At 36.6% G+C, this 17,623-nt stretch overlaps 1 protein-coding gene across 11 annotated transcripts in view; it reads right to left on the bottom strand.

The window, feature by feature from the left end:
- The window catches only part of LOC5571056 (USP6 N-terminal-like protein), a 42,633-nt gene extending 29,141 nt beyond the window's left edge, over positions 1–13,492 (bottom strand). For 2 of the 11 annotated variants that reach the window (XM_021852824.1, XM_001659448.2), the window contains exons 1-2: positions 12,995–13,409; positions 2,566–2,911 (exon numbers count right to left, since the gene is read on the bottom strand). In XM_021852824.1, coding sequence (XP_021708516.1) covers positions 2,566–2,708 — 143 coding nt within the window. In that variant the 5' untranslated portion in view covers positions 2,709–2,911; positions 12,995–13,409. The other 9 variants (XM_021852822.1, XM_021852819.1, XM_021852817.1 and 6 more) reach the window with 9 other exon arrangements.
- Between the last annotated feature and the right edge of the window lie 4,131 nt (positions 13,493–17,623).

The raw sequence follows: 17,623 nt of genomic DNA on the forward strand, positions 1-17,623 counted from the left end.
GATTTACCCCGGAGGAATTTCTGGTTGAATCTGTAGATATTTTTTTAGAGAAATTATAGATAAAATTCCTGGTACAATCCCAGGTAAAATTTCTGATGAAATCCTTAGTATAACCCATGGATTCCTGGAAAAACTCCAAAGAATAACTAGAGGAAACCATTAAAAGATTCTGGATAGAATGTTTGGAGAAATTCTCATAGCCATTTTTATATCGATAACTATTCAGAATAATCCTCCACAGAGACCCCTCATAATTTTATTATCCATTTCTACCGATACTTAAATTTTGAAAGTTCCGTTCTCTCTTGCTACAATTATTGCCCATATAGAAATATTCCCCCCACAGCCACAGAATTTGGAAAAACAACAGTCACATATCCACTAGACTTTCCAAGATCATTCAAAACATGCGAAGAAATATAGTGTTGCTGCAACGAACTTTGACAGTCGGTCAAACGGTTGCATCAACATAAATCGGTTTGACTAACTCAAATTCAAGTGTCTGAGCGTCTGTGGGCTGCATTAGAGATGATTGATCATGTGACAAACAAAAACCGAACAATAGACGTATTTCCTATTGAGGTCACCAACATAAACACCATAAATCTCTGGTTGGTAACTTTAGCGAGGACGTATGCACGAGGCATGGCACGTGAGTTCGCCATTTCATGTTTACTGAAAGTGGTGAAAACTGGTTCCACCTAGATAGAATTTCCTCTTACGAAAGTAAGGTTCATGAACTAGCGCCACTTGGACTGTATTATTTTGCATGTGTCTGTCAAGATTGATCGTTGCTGTTGTTTTATGCTGAAGATTTGTCTGAGCTATCCTAACCGCAGGCACTACCTAAACTAGGCAGGATTAGGAGTCGGCCAGGGTAGACGCGTCACGCGAAGCGACGCCAAAATACTTTGGAGTTTGACATTTCATTATTAATAATTGTTATTCCTTCCCAGGCAATTTTCGCGTCGCTTCGCGTGACGCGTCTACCCTGGCTGACACCTTAGGCTTTTTGCAATACGAAAAGACAGCAGCGACAAAACCAAATCAGTACCCGAGCAAAGTCCAACATCAAAATGAATGCAAGTTGAAAACATATATTGTATTCAGCATCAAGTTGATATCATAATTTGATATCATTTTATCAATGAAATATTCTTTATCATATTTTGTTTTCCTTTTGCTATCATTTTAAATTTTTGTTTATATATTTTTTTTATTTAATTATAAATTTATTCGTGCTACATGTTTAAATACTATGAGAATATAAAAATAAAGCATTTATCTAGTCGCAGCCACATTTCAATATCCATCAAAAATATGTATATCTCAATGAGTTCTCAATTTGCTCTAAATGATAGCAGAAACTGTTTTCAATTTGCTTTCACTGACAACAAAAAGAGTTTTCAATTTGATATCATGGGAACATTTTTCTGCTCTCAGTTTTGATATTTTAACCGTTAAAACGACCAAAATGACAACAAACTGAGTTATCAAAATCCGTGACATCACAATATCAAAATTAGTTTTCAATATGATCTCAAGCTTTGTTATTAGTTTTCAATATGATCTCAAGCTTTGTCGGGTATCTATTAAAAGTCGCCAAATCCTTTCTGGTTTGGTTGCAGATTTCCTCCTTGTAAAAAAATACTCCCAAGCTACTATCTATTGATGCCTTACGCAGCTTCGATTATTTTGACCAATAACGGAAAAAGAACCATTACCATAGAATGTCTTGGAAGAATATTGTGACGAAATAATGTAGCTATCAATTCAAAGGAATTCATAGTGTAGTTTCGAGTGGAACTCCTGAAGACATGTCTGAATAACGATTCAAAACATGGGGTTCTGACAATAAAAGTATGCTTCAGCTTCTGTGTGACAAGCTTGGTTGAAAACTAGTGTTCTACACACTAGATACTACGCAACAGATTTCAGCTGTATAATGGCTATTACGACACTGCATAATTTAATACAAGAAAGTAGGCTGTTTCATGACCGATTTGCGATATGAAAAACAGCCTATTACGATGACAAATCAAAAAAAGTAATACATGCTGTCGCGAATCGATAGGATAATAGGTTAGTGTATAAAATATAATCGATAAAGCAAAACTAGTTGACGAATAGCTGCAAAGCATCGACCAGCTCAACCAGTGCATCATAATTTTCATGCAGAACGGTGATGAGTCAAGCCAATTTCAGTAATATATGTCACCACATCGCAAAACCGGATAAGTAACAGTAGCGCTAGTCGCTTAGCTCCACCGATCAAGCTTACTGAATCGCCAATCAAATTTGAGCTTCAAGCTCTCGCTCTAAGCAAGTACTCAGTCAGTAAGTAGGTGGATTGTTTTGGATTGGCGCTCTCCACCAGAAGAAAAGAGCTTGCCGAGCAAATAATCCCAAGCAGAGGTGGGCGTTCAACAACATATTCCCACACATTGATTGGTTTGTTGTAGAAAAAGATTGCGTTACAGAACATTTGCCCACCTACGTTACTCACAAAATAACTCACAGTTCGCATAAGAGAAGAGAAAATGGATTGTAATATTTAAAACTTACCGATCGGTTTGATGATACACTTCGAATGCAGGATCCTCCCAGGCATCGATTTCGGCGCCCTGTTCACGACCTAGGTCGTACCGCTGGAATATTTTGGCTCGTTCCTCTTTGGCACGAGCAATCAGAGCATCCTCATCCATCATGATTCGTTTTTCGTTGATGCTGCCTCTTCTGTGGTTTTGACACTATTTCACGGATCGGTCTCACTACAGCTTCACCGGACCTAATTAAGATTCTTGTCTCATTGGAATGAACGTCGACCTGCAAACTTGTCCAAGCTCGAATCCGTCATTTTATGCTTTTACTTCTAATCTGCGTTGCACTGAGCAGGAACTCGGAAAATAAGCTGATTTTCGGGGAGAGAAAACATTGATTGATAACAACAGTGGGTATGATGCACCATTCATGCACTATTTTCTTCTTCAATTTTCTCATTCACTACAACGCTGCGAAGGCATTATCAACCATACTTTTCGCTTTCCATATACCATCGGCACTGTAGGCAGCGTACACCCGAAACCTACAGTGGCGGACAAAACTTTAAGATCACCTCACTATAAATATTCAAATAACAAATTTGCAGAAGAAACAAGAGCAAGAAAAGATAGTAGCAACGTATGCACATAAAAATTCTGTCTACCATTTAACAACATTTAAAATCTGTGTAACTCCATGGCTGGTAGTGGTCAGACAGATAAATAATAGTGACTTTGATGACCAAAATAGCGTTAGTGTAGTTACGGTATACTTCGTAGATTGGATACTAGCAACATTCATGTTTCTTTTAAATAAACTCATCCTGACTACTTTCAGGAACAAGGCAGGGGAATATACCTTGTTCAAATCATAAACAAGAATACTAAAAGCATGAATATCACTATTCGCGGCCACGTCTATTTTTACCGTAACTTGGGATAGGGGAAGGAAATGTTGATGTAGCACTTACTTAATGAGAGGCCACCGACTCAGCGACACCCTCATAAGTGCTACGGAGTTGGAGGTTGGGGAAGGTATATTGTCAGGATTCGCCTAGAAAGCTGGCGGTAGACCATAAACATTTGTTGTTTAAGTGTTTTCAATTTAATCTTTTGAATGCCGGCAATCAAAAGAGAAAACAATAGTAAAATAACGACACGTAAATACGGCGACAAAAACACGCGCGAAACCGTGAGCAAAATCTATCGGACGACGCAAAACCGAACTGTCCTGCTTGGGCTTCACGAAGCACTACCCAGCAAGACGCTCGAAAACAGGAAAAAAAAACCTCCGGCGATGAAAACACGTGCGAAACCGTGAGCAAAACCTATCTGACGACGCAAAATCGAACTGTCCTGCTTGGGCTTCACGAAGCACTACCCAGCAAGACGCTCCAAAACAGGGAAAAAAATCTCCAGCGACGAGAACACGCGCGAAACCGCGAGCAAAATCTATCGGACGACGCTCCAAACCAGGAAAAAAAATCTCTGAAATTGTATAAAACAAGCATAATGCCGATACTTATAGTGACGAACCATACAAAGTTTGATTTAATATTACAAAAAAGTTACGCTTTCAAGAAAAAAATGTGTTATCACAAGCATGAAACGAACTCACCAGTTGGTAATCCATCCTCGACTGAACACAAATATCTCTTCGCACTCACACTGTGCGAACAGAAAAACTTCTTGGCGTCCCGAAAACAAACCGTCTTGCTTGGGCTTTCCCAAATACCTACCCAGCAAGACGCGCGTAAACAAGGAAAAAAAAGTTCTCCGTTGACGAAAACACGCGCGAAACCGAGAACAAAACCTATCCGACGACGCAACAACGAACCATCCTGCTTGGGCTTCACGTAGCACTACCCAGCAAGACGCTCGAAACAGAAAAAAATCTCCGTCAACGAAAAAACGCGCGAAACCGAGAACAAAACCTATACTATGACGCAATAACGAACCATCCTGCTTGGGCTTCACGAAGCACTCATAGTGACTTTGATGACCAAAATGATTAAAAAGTGACTAAAAAGAGACTTCATTTCTAAAGTCTGAAAATGCCTGGATATCAACCAATCTGCTTATTATGTACAATTTACAATGTAGTGAACTGTGTAGTTATTGTGAATATTTTATAACATAATTTATCTGAGATGAGACTTGATTGTCGAGAATGGTTAGAAATTATAAATCGAGTTGCCTTATTATAATAAATAAGAAGCATCATGAAGGGGGAAATTGTACCAATAAGATGGTGCAGGTGAGGTCTCCAACCTCTCATATTTTACAATATAAATATAAGCTACGTATAGGCTACTATTTCAAATTTGATTCAATGTAAACTGAACAATGAAACAATGAGCTTACTGGAATTTATTGAGATTTTTCAAATGTCGTAGAGGTGCAAAACCAATTGACTCAATACCGGAAAAATGTGTAGAAGATTATACACAATATTTTGGCGACATTATTGAAAGCAATAGTGGTTGAAGATCTGGTGGAATTTCTAATAGAATCTTAAATTCCAAACCAAAAACTAATTCTGGAATCTAAGGATTAATATGTGATTGAATTACAACTGTAAAAAAGCACTGTCCACCACCAACAAAGCTAACATATCAACTGAATGCTTCTCAATGTTAACGGAATGATTCCTTTATTCTCTCACTACCTCAAAAACATATTGTTAATCCTAACCTCGACCAAACGTGTGTTTAACGGTTTCCCAACATAGAACATTAAGAAATAATCATGAATTTTAAAACATTCAAACGAATTCGGCTCCGTAATCCCTAAAATCGCTTGAGCCCAATAAATAAATAATTAAGTAATTAAGTAAAACAAATAAGTAGCTTCAAATCGCCATTAATCAGTCCTTGGAATTCTTTGCCTCGCTCAAATCAGTGATATTCTTCAAATTCAAAAATTAGTTAGAATCAAATTCCACTGGGTTTTTCCATTGAATTTATGGTTATTTGAAAAGTCCTTTCGTGAGATAATTTTAGAGAAATCATTCCGACATTTGATTGTTTGTCAATATTCTGCATATTTCAGGGATATCTGATTAGTCACAAACAACTCTTTGCTTATTTTTAATTACAGCACCTATCGAAACTTTGTAAAAATCTACCGCAAGTTTATCCTGGAATTCTATAAATTCAATTAAACCTCCACTTGGATTTCCATACGAGGATCAACACATCTTTCTACTCTATTTTTCCATAATTTTGATCCGGAATTTTCTCATAAATGTTCACCACAAACACCTTTCAGCAGTTGTTCCAGAAATCCAGAAAAGTCTCAAGAATTGAAAAAAAATCTTTTAAGCTTTATTCCTGGTAGTTCTCTTACAACCACTAGAAAATATTCTCTATGAGTTTACAAGAAAATTCTTAGAGATATCCATTCTAACAGGGATTATACTACATTTTTTTCCTAGGATTTCCAACATGTATTATTCAATATGTTCTATCGGAAATATTTTTATTTTGTATTCTTTCAGACATATTAACAAATCTCACTAGAAATTCCATCAGTATTTGGAATGCTTTCATAGTTTCTGACGTTATTATTCAAGGGAATCCGACAGAAGTTCCACCAACATTTTGCTTATGAGAAACACCGTCAAAATCATCTAAGATTTTCTTCAGAAACCTGTTCAAGAAATACTACTACAAAAATACACACTATAGTTGTTTCAAAACGTTTGCAATGGATCCAATTTTTATCTAAATAATTTGAATGAATTTCTCCAGAAGATACTTCTAATATTTCCCTTTGAATTTCGTAGAGAATCTGAATGAATTCTTCCAGGCATAACTCCAAGATTTTGTGGCAGAATTCGAGAAGTAATAAATAACGTTATTTTTCGTACATAGTAAATTTAAATGTAATTATTGCAGAAATATTTAATAGAACTTCTAAAGGAGACACAATAACCAAAAAAAAAAAATCAGATTTCTTATATAATTTGTGGCAATTTCTTTACAATTTAAATATGCTGATTGCATATCGAATTCTTAGAGTTTAATCTTCCCTTTATCACAAAAACCTGGCAGAGTTTTGTCAAATGTCGCGCAAGACATATCATCTGGAAATTTGCTGAAAATTCTTCACAATGTATCGCCAATAAATACAGCTTTGAAAAATTATTTTTAAAATCTTTGATCACAGAAATTTGCAAAAAAATACCTCGTATTATAGTATATTTCCTAAGACAATCGAGCTATATTTTTCCAAGAAATTTCGTTAGGAACTTTATGTGGAACTTATGTTACTCTGGGAATCCTGTTGAAAAAAACAAGGTATTTTGTCAGATATAGCTATATGCCTTCAAGTTCTTAACCATAAACATATCCGACCAGACATTCCGTAGAATATTCCAAATATCTTCAAAACATGTTTAAACATCTGATTTCCGCTTTTATCAAATTTCCTGTACAAATCCCTAAAACAATTTACAAAAAAATCCCCTGATGACAAATTTCAGAATTTCCAGAACAGTGCATCAAAATTATTAAATGATGAAATCGAGCATAATTTATCAATACCACGTATCTAACACAAGGTAGGATTCGAGAGAAAAGCGATACAATTCATTGTAAAGCATTTTAAATCCTGTTTAAAATGTTTTGCATTTTTTCTATTGCTCTGAATCTACTATAAATTGGAAAATGGAATGATGTTTCTAATCACTATTTAACAACGCAGATTTGTTTTAATTAGATTGAAAAACTGTTAAAATTATCAAATCAAGCTGTTTACTTGTCACATACACCATGATAATTCGTCGATTTCGTAAATACCTTGACTGTTACATACACCTTGCTTGATGCATCGGTTTGACAGATCGTTTTGCACTTGCGTCACATCCTATACACCGGTATTGTTTTCAAGTTGCACATACTTCGGTTTTTTAAAATCCCACAAAAACTTATGTCGATTTCGTTTTTAGTAACTGGGAACACATAAACTAATTAACGTCAAGCAAAATGTAGTTCGGTCGAACCTTGGGTTGGGGTTGAAACTGTTATTCAGAACGGGTTTCGTCATTCGAATTCGATATTAATAAAGTTAGTCAATTCGTCAGAAGCTATGTTCAACTACATCGAACTTTCCGAACATTTCCATTTTCAACTCCACTAACTGGAGCACCGGACGATCTGTGGCTTTTTTGCTATGCTTAATGTAGAATTTCCGATTCTGAAAGTTAATCAATAAATTTCTTGGAAAAGTCTTTTATGATCTATGATGGAAATTATAGAAGAATCTCAGAATGAAATTCTAGGGAAAACATTATTGAAACACTTGAGATATCAGCAGGAATCACTAGAGTAGTTGCTAGAAGAATTTTAAGGTGGATTGTAGCTGGTTGTGGATAATTCGTGATGGTCAAACATTTTTGGAGAATCCTGCATGAGACCTTCCCTGGAATATCCTGGTTTTAATGACGATAAGTTTGAAAGGAATACTGATGAAATTTCTGAAAATTCTTAGAAGTAATTCTTAAAGGAAACCTCGAATTGCATAAAATAATTTCTGAAGGGAAGCATGGGAGACTTTATGAATGCATTAATGAAAACTATGATATGTATAAATGATAGGTATGTCGAAGGAATACTTGGTGGAGTTTTCAAAGGAATTTCTGGAGGAACGATTTATATATATATATATATATATATATATATATATATATATATATATATATATATATATATATATATATATATATATATATATATATATATATATATATATATATATATATATATATATATATATCTACTAACGAAATCTTTAGCTCTTGGCTAGTTCATCTTGGGAAGTTCAGCTTCTTTACTTCTCTTCCGAAGGAAGTCGTCACTATAACTTTAAGAGACTATCTTGGAGATGAGAATCAATCGATACCAGGTCCTCAGAGTGAGAGGCGTATCATCAAACCACCAGGATCGTCTCCCTTCAAGGAATTCTCCGAAGTAAATTCATTGAAGAACCTGATCAACATTTAATGTTACCGTTAGACGGGTCTACTTTTGATTCCAGGGACTATTTTGGACACTCAGGTTTTGGATTATTTGCAGCATAATTATCAATCTGGGCAATTTTGTGTCTTCAGCACTTTTATTAATCAACATGGGCTCTACAACCAGGTAAGAACAGTTTTAGGAACAACATCGACAATAACAGGATAGATCAGAAAATATTAAAAAAAGCCGGGCAAATATTCCGAAGGTACAAAATATTTGCTATGAAAACATTGTATTTTTTTTTGTAAATCGTGTAAAGTTGTTGAAAGCATCACAAAACTATCAAATCATTTTATGTTTGAATTTTTTTTTTTTTTTTTGATACTTGATCGAAGAATGTTATGACTTATTTTACTGTAAAGAGTTGGTTTGTATATTTTACAACATAAAAAAAATAAACTAAAAATAGTATTGGGAAAAGTAAATAAAAATAAAACATGTTTATTTCAATACGTATGTTTCGGTTGTTTCCCAGATGATGGTCATTCCATGTGAATACATCAACCACTGTTCAGACCGGTTACCAGTTTCACGGGTGGGGGTATGTTGTGGTGGAATTATATGTGAAAGTGGCAACACGGAAAGAGACTGAAATTAGAAGTGGAAAGTAAAGACGGAAGTGTTGGGAGGCTACATCTTGGGAAGATCGAGATAATCACCAAAATGTATGTATAATATTAGTTGTGAAATAGTGAAATAATTATAATAAATTACAGCATTGAAGCTGCTACCACTAGAGCTGCTTTCAATATTTGGATTATTGCGCCAACGATGACGGTTCCCAACAATCTTCATTTTTTTTTTTTTTTTTTTTTTTTTTTTTTTTTTTTTTTTTTTTTTTATTCGATCATGCCAAAATGATAACAGTGGCCGTTGTGTTTGATCCCGGTGGTAATTGTATGAGCAATCGATGAACAATGAATGATAGCTCTCCACTCATCAGCACAATGACTGCGGCTCGAGAATATCGCCGTTGTGTTGTTTCCGTCGCCATTCCATGTGAAAACAGCAATCATTGTTCGGACCTGTTACCAGTTTCACGGGTGGGGGTATGTTGCGGCGGAATTTTATGTGAAACTGGCAACACTGACTGGTACAAATAGGAGAAGTGAAAAGTAAACTCGAAGTGTTGGGAGGTCGCATTTTGGGCCGTTTTAGTGTATACCAAAATCATTGAAGATTGTTGGGAACCGTCATCGTTGGCGCAATAATCCAAATATTGAAAGCAGCTCTAGTGGTAGCAGCTTCAATGCTGTAATTTATTATAATTATTTCACTATTTCACAACTTAATAACGTATCAACATCAATTTCACAACTTAATGTCTAAAACTTTATTTTTCAGTCATATTCTACATTAATCTATATAAATAAAAATGGAATGGTGTTTGTATGTCACGAAATGGCTCACGAACGGGGCAACGGATTTGGCTGATTCTTTCTCTATTTTGTTCGTCAGGGGTTCCGACGTGTTTGTGTATGTATAAAAGTTCCAGGATGTTCACCGAGAAAGCAGGAAAAACACGAATGAACGGAACTGTCATTTTGTATGGGACGATTCATAGCGGTTTTCAACAGCCTACTTGATGGCAAGACGAAGTTTGCCGGGACCACTAGTCTTCAATAAAAACATTTGCATTCTTATACAGCTGAAAAGAATCTACCCTTTCGTTATCTCAAAACTACTGAGAATCGAAAATCTTCTTACAAAAACAAAGTTTCACTTGTTTACGATCTAGCTGTGGGCTTCGTTGCCGTGCGGTTAGTGTTACCAAGCATTTAGCCGCATCGAGTCAAGAAGTGTGTGTTCGATTCCCGCTTCAGTCCGAAAAACTTTTCGTCAGGAACGTATTTCGACTATGCCACTGTGTGTTGCATGGTAGTCCGTTATCTAATGTGGTGCTTTCTTCAAAGGACTTAATCGTCCACTGGAAGCACTAAACGTGTAGGTGTCTTTTTAAAAATTATTATTCTTATACTTCATAGATTACTCTTTCAATACAAATTACATTTTAGAAGAAGCAGGCTCTGTCCCACTGGGGACGTTAATGCCAAGAAGAGGAAGAAGATGAATAACATGTTTAGCTAAAACTGTTACATAAGAGTAGTTTTTTACACTTTACAATTCACTAAATTACAGTCACCCCACGCATTTGAATCACCCACAATTTATGAATCAGCTGACTTCAAAAGACAAAATTATTATCAAACTTGTCAAAAAAACATCGCAGAATTATTTTTATTGATAAGAAACTATGTGTAAAAATAATTCTGTGATGTTTTGTGACAAGTTTGATAATAATTTTGCCTTTTGAAATCAGCTGATTCATAAATTGTGGGTGATTCAACTGCGTGGGGTCACTGTATGTCAATGACTGGGAAAACGTTCACAAATATCACAATTGACGATTATCTAGAGAATCAGTTAAAATTTTATGAGGAAGATATCATTTTGTATGAATTTTAAAAAGTATCCAAAGCCCCTAGCCCATTTTTGGTCACGAAGGACATTGTTTTTGCTATTCTAGATTTTTTTGATTTCCTGATGGATTTGCTTCAAATTTTTCAGATTTGTTAAATACATATACAACTTAAATGTATGCAAGAATTATCGAAATCTATACATAATTCTTAGAGTTCAAACATCCATCCTCAAAGTTGAAGTATGCTGAAATAATGTCGAAAGAAGCACCGTTTGACGGCACTCACATTAAATATTCGAATTATTGGAATGTATGTTGGGAAAGCGATTGAAGACATAATAATCATAGTCTGAAATCATAAAATAGAACAATGACTAAAAATCTACGAAAACTACGAGATTCGTTAAAAGCAGAGTGGATTAAAATAAAGGTGGAGTCAATGTCAAAATTGGAACCTCGGCGAATTGTCATTTCCATACAAATCCGCGTTCCAATCGAACAGGCGATCTGTCAAACGTAGAACATGGCGTCACTCTCTTATTTATAGGCACTCTAGTTAAAACCATGATTATTGTGACGGGTATTACGTCCGTGACACACTGGGAAAGAAAATCCTAGCTACGCCACTGAAGATTACTTCAAAAGATCCGTCAGAAAAAAAGTCAGGTAATCATTGCAAAATCAATAGAAGCTCAATCAAAGCTAGTCAGTTGAATCCCGGGATAAAATTCTGCAGGATTTTCTGGAGTTATTCCGTGAAAAACGTTGAAATTTCTAGAGAAATTTCTGGAGGAACTTGATGATGAATCACTGGTAGAATTTATTTATTTTTAGATCTATAGTTAAAACTTTGGAGCAATTTTTGGGCATAACTCGTATTTGAACCCATGAATAAATTCATATAAAAATGGTTGGATAAATAACAGAAAAAAAATTAGGAACTTATTATTGAATTATTATAAGAGTTACTAAAATATAACCTTAAACGGATTTCTTTAAAAAAATAATTAAGGAATAAACCCATGAAGATTTTTTAGGAAAAACTCATGTAGGAATCAGAAGAAGATCTGCTAGAATAGCTACTAGAAAAAAAAAAAAAAAAAACAAAAAAAAATATCGGTGAAAAAATCTCTGAAGTTAATCCTAAAATTTAGGAGAATTTGGAGCATTTTGGATATTTCGAATCGGAATTCACTACAAGGAGAAGGAAAACCGTGACTTTGAGACCATTTTTGAGTAAAACAATTACTTTAAAGACATTACAATAAAAATAGAGACTTCTCCGAGATTTTCATTGAAATTAGAGACCAATAGGTGAATTCCGGCGCACATTTTCTTCGAAGAGAAGAAATTTTCTTCCATAATCCACCAGCAAGAAAATTTTCTTTTCTTCGAAGAAAATACGCGCCGGCATTCGCCTACAAGTCTGCTACCACCCTGGCGGGACTAGTTTTCAGGAAAATGTTACAGAATTCTATTTTTCCAGTATTGGTCTTGTCCCATGTTCATAGGAACAAATTCTTTTTACCTCTTTTTGCTAGCGCTATGTTCTGCATGTGTGTTATTCGTGAACAGTATAATTGAATCAAACCACAGAATATGCTAAAACTGTAACAATTCAGCGACTATGAAAAATTAAGGAGAGAGGTGGTATCCAAGTTTTGTCCGCCACTGTACTTCTCGCCATACAAAACACGGATTCCAACGCGACGAGAAGGGGAGATACCGCGTAGAAAGTATGGAAGAAACAGAAACTGGAGCACTCTTCAGTGGCTGCACTTTTATTTCTTTCGTTTGGTCAGATCACTCAATAAGCCTTTTTTGTCGCTTTTCACGGAATTGAATCTGGTCACTTTCTTCTTCTGATTGATGTTTGATTTCTGCACTGTCGGGTGATCCTCTTCATGGGTTAATTCTGATCCTGGATCATTGCCAAGAACTCGAAATAATCGATCACTACATTGAATCAACAACTACTTTGTCGCACACGGCTCCATCATCATTTTTACCCCTTTCACTCAGTGGCCAGTGATGTATTCCATTATTTTCCTCTGCGATCACAAGGAAAGGCGACAAGACAAACGGTGGACACTTGTTCTTCTGGCACTTCCCCCAGCAGTTCCGCCCGCGCTTGTCCTTCTCCACAGGGTAAACAGCACACAAGAGAGAAAACACCGTTTGAATTTCTGTACTGAAAAATCGCGGCCTTTGCACCGATTCGAACCACTTTTTTCACCGTATTCAACTGCATGAACTCGTAAACTACATTCTGATATTCGATTTCAACCGATTCGAAAAGTTCTGAGCCATCCAATTTGAGGGCCGGACTTGGAAAACTAATATCGTACCCGAGCGCGATCCGGAATCGATTGCTACGAAGACGATTTTTTTTTCTTTGCCTGTCTCCGTTTTTCCTTTTTGTTTCGTTTTGTGTGTCACCTCGATTTTTTTTCTCCGTTTTGCTTTTCCTCGCGGACTGGAGGAAAAGTTCGCACGTTTTGATGTCAAATGCGGAAAGCACGCAGCCAAGTGGTGATCGTTTTGATGAAATTTTGATTTAGGGGTGCCTAGTAATCACTAGGGGTGAATAAATAATTCAAAAACTCGAATGAAATCTCGTGGTCCTAAATTTTTTTATGAAAATATCTTGTTTTTATTTATTCAATAATACGAAAAAGCATGTTACTACAAGGGATTGTTCACAAATTTCATAACGCTAAAAATGGCCATTTATGTCACCCACCCACCCCCTCGTAACGCTTTTTGTGTGAATATTTTACAAATTTTGTATGATCCGTAACAGTACGAGGACATCCCGGATAAAAACGTATCATTCAGTGAATGGAATAAACCATTAATGTACAATATAACGTATTGGATACAATACAGCGTATTGTAATTGAATGTCGAAGCAATGTTATTCTTGTTTGGATATACAATTCAAAAACAATATAATATATTGTAACAGAACATTGTATTGTTTTTAATTGGTTTTATACCTTACAATTTTGGTCAAATTCCTATTTTAGCATAAAACAACTGTTGGTTTTTTCTATGTAGCTTTGCTGAAAGAAATAAACAAAACAAGTTCAGAAAGCAAGAAATGTTGGGTGAAAAACATTCAAAAAGTTAAAATAAGTAGTTTTTTAGAAGTCACTTGACATTAGCTGTAACGACGAATGCAACCAAGATACAGTTCGTTGAATTGTTTTTGTATTGTACAACAATACACGAATTGCTAATGAAGACAATACAAGAACATTATATCGTATTGTATTTTCAAAATATTTGTATGAGAAAATATCTATATTTGTATTGTTACGATACTTAACCACCCATACATTATATTGCAAAAATCTCATATACCATACAGTGAACTGTTCAAAACAATATATTGTACTGTAATTGTATTGTCATTTTACATATACTGTATTGTATTTCCAATATATTGAATGGTACTGTTACAATACGTTATATTGTTTTTGTATTGTATTTTTTATTCGGGATCCACCAACCCCCTTCCCTGGATCGTTCATAGTGCTGACAGCGGCATCCACAAATTACGTAACGCTCTAGGGGGAGGGGGGGAGTAGGCTCAAGCGTTACGGCTCATACAAAAATTTAAAATTTTTCATACAAAAAGCGTTACGGAGGGGGGGGGAGGGGGTCAAAAATTTCCAATTTTAGCGTTACGTAATAAATGGACGCCGCCTGTTCGGCGTATTTGAATCCAAATCCAAACCCTGAACAAGCCTATGCATGCTATAAAACAATTGACTTTTACCGTCCACAGTGTTTTCAAACTGCCCGTGAGAGAGAGCGAGGCAACACCAACACACGGCGCACAGTAAAAGTCAAAAGAACAAAAGTATTTCTCGCATAATTTGTGACCTCGCTCTAAAAACCATTAGACACCGAGTGTGTAACTTGTTGTTATCGAGCAAACCAATGGATTTACACGTTATTCATCAACCCTACGGTGAAGAGAAGATCCTCCTATATCTCCCAGTGGTGATAGTTTTCATCCTGGTACAGCGGGGATTCGCTGGTTGGAACACGACTGCCTTCAATCTAGCGAATCCGACCCGTTAGTTGGAACGAGTGACAGCTGGTGAAAATGCTCCAGACTAACGCATCTGGAGAGCAAATCGTTACGAAACGCACATGCACATACACATTTGTTCTACACACTTAAATTATTTCACCGACCTCAGTAAAACTTTTCGCCGAGAACCCAACAGCTGAGAATTCGGTAATTTTCAACGCCGAATCTCGGTACTTATTTTACCGAGATTTCGGCAATCCGAATTTTTTGCCGAGACCTCGGCGAATGTTACCGAGATTCGGTAAACGTTTACTGAGATCTCGGTAAAATTTTTACCGAGAATCGTCAAATTATTACCGAGATATCAGCTGTTGGGTTCTCGGCGAAACCGTTTAAGTGTGTATATATGGAGACTCTAATGCGACGGTACTCTTGACGTCTGAGTAATCAGTTTGACATCTTCTTTTGATAAAGCGACCATATATGTCCCGCGAAACGCGGGACATCCTGTCGGATCTCGTTCCCAATTAAACATTTTTCGTTTTGGATGTATATTCTAAAAACATTTTAAGTCTAAATCATGATCTAATTTCTCACCACGTCTGGTCACCTTATCTTTTGATATTCGAGTGCTTTTTAGTTGGATTTTTTTTCCAACCAGCGAACATCCAACCATCGAGTCAATCCATGTAGCGGACACCAACGAATGAAACCCTTACTATACATTAATTTGCTTAGAAACAAGAAGCTACACACTTGGTTACCAATGGCTTTTAGGGCAGGATTACAAGTTATGCGAGATTTATGGAAAAAAATGGAAATTCATAAATAAAAAAGTCACTGAATTACTAAAGTTTATGCATTGATCACTATTTTCTATCTGCCTCTCTTTCATTCTGTTGTGAATTTCTACACTAAATGTAATTTCGCCTGTGTTGAAGCTTAGCGATGCTTCAACCCAGGCGAATTGACAAATAGGAATAAATTTTCCTGCAGACTGAAAGAGAAGCAGATAGAAAATAGTCATAAATAGACCATTTCCGTGAAATTTTTTTATTGGTTTATATGATTTCTGGCAATTTACTGAACAAACTTTCCTAAGGAACCGATATGTTTTGGAGCCTTTAACTATTAGAAACCGATGAAAAACTTGCGGCACGTTAGTTCACCAGAATCCAAATATAAACAGAATTGCTGCAAAACAACTTCTTCCTTGTTGGCCTGCTGTTGACCGAAAGCTCAATAACGTCAAACAAACATCGATACCTTTTCATTCTGAGGAAATCGACTTGTGTAAGATTGATTGTGCGTTGGTGTTCGTGGCAGTTTGCTTGGGGACCTCTATGGGCTCCGCTGGTTTCGCTCCCCCCTTCCTTCACGGTTCCTGAATCACCGCCGAAACCACCTTCACCGCTTCGGCCGAATATGACCGCACCCGGCGGACACTACACGGTTCTGTAACGCAAGGAATGTAGACGATAGATGCCTGATCTCTCTGTTTTCTGCCGACGAGGATTGAATAAGCCGGAAGATTCCCGCCTAGAGGCAGAAACAGCCGCGCAAGGAAATTTTGAGCGGCTGTTGCTGCCTCTAGGCGGGAATCTTCCGGCTTACTTATTCAATCCACGTCGGCAGAAAACAGAGAGACCAGGCATCTCAAAATTTCCTTGCGCGGCTGTTGCTGCCTCAAGGCGGAAATCTTCCGGATCAACATCCAACAGATAGATTTAGGCATTTGCCAGCATGAATAGTAAAAATAGCCTTCTACAGAACTAGTGGTACCGTAACTGTTGGGTGGATGAGAGATTTGTTGTTAGGGGGTGGTTTTGAATATTGAATATGTGGAGGAAAACATATTTTCCTAAACCTGAATCGAGTTGGAGTTGAAACTTTGATTCAGAACAAGATTCAGAACGGGTTGCGCCAGTTCCAACCTGGTTTGAAAACGTTTGTTTGAGTACTTTCAAGTTAGTTTCGTTGGCGCTCCTGTTTATGGCGCCCTAACCGGGATCAGGGTCAGTTTGAGCGCGCACCTGATTTGACGTTTCCAAATGTAAACAAGCATCCCAATGCAGGGGTGGAATCGAAAAACTGTTGCAAAATCACCACGCTGATTCCCATAGGGTTGAACAAACTGTGCCGCATCTCGAATTATTTTTCAAAATGTGGTGAGTATCCATGTTTTCAAAAATTTGTAAGAAAATCAGGAGTGCATATAAACAAAATCTGAAAGCGTTAACATTAATTAAAAATGATTGCCTTTCGAAGAAAAATACAAAAACTGGGGGTTAGATCTGACGGAAATAATCTATTGCTAAAATTTTGTTACTCTGTGACTACCCGTGTTTCTGAGTTTACGTACAGAGGCTCACTCCAGATTGGTGCTGCGAAGTCAATAGTCCATTTTACGAAACGGCAACACTGATGATATTGCTGTCACTTTCACACGTTACGACACCACCTCCTGTCAAAATTTCATTCATAAAAAAAGCGATCAGCTGTTCATAAACATCTCGTAAAATGGACTCAAAATCGTAACGATCTGGGTTTGGCCAGGTCCGTCCCACTCGTGCTCAGATTGGGTACCACTTCT

This window comes from Aedes aegypti, chromosome 3 (assembly GCF_002204515.2).
Source record: "Aedes aegypti strain LVP_AGWG chromosome 3, AaegL5.0 Primary Assembly, whole genome shotgun sequence".
In the NCBI taxonomy this organism is placed as follows: Eukaryota; Metazoa; Arthropoda; class Insecta; order Diptera; family Culicidae; genus Aedes; species Aedes aegypti.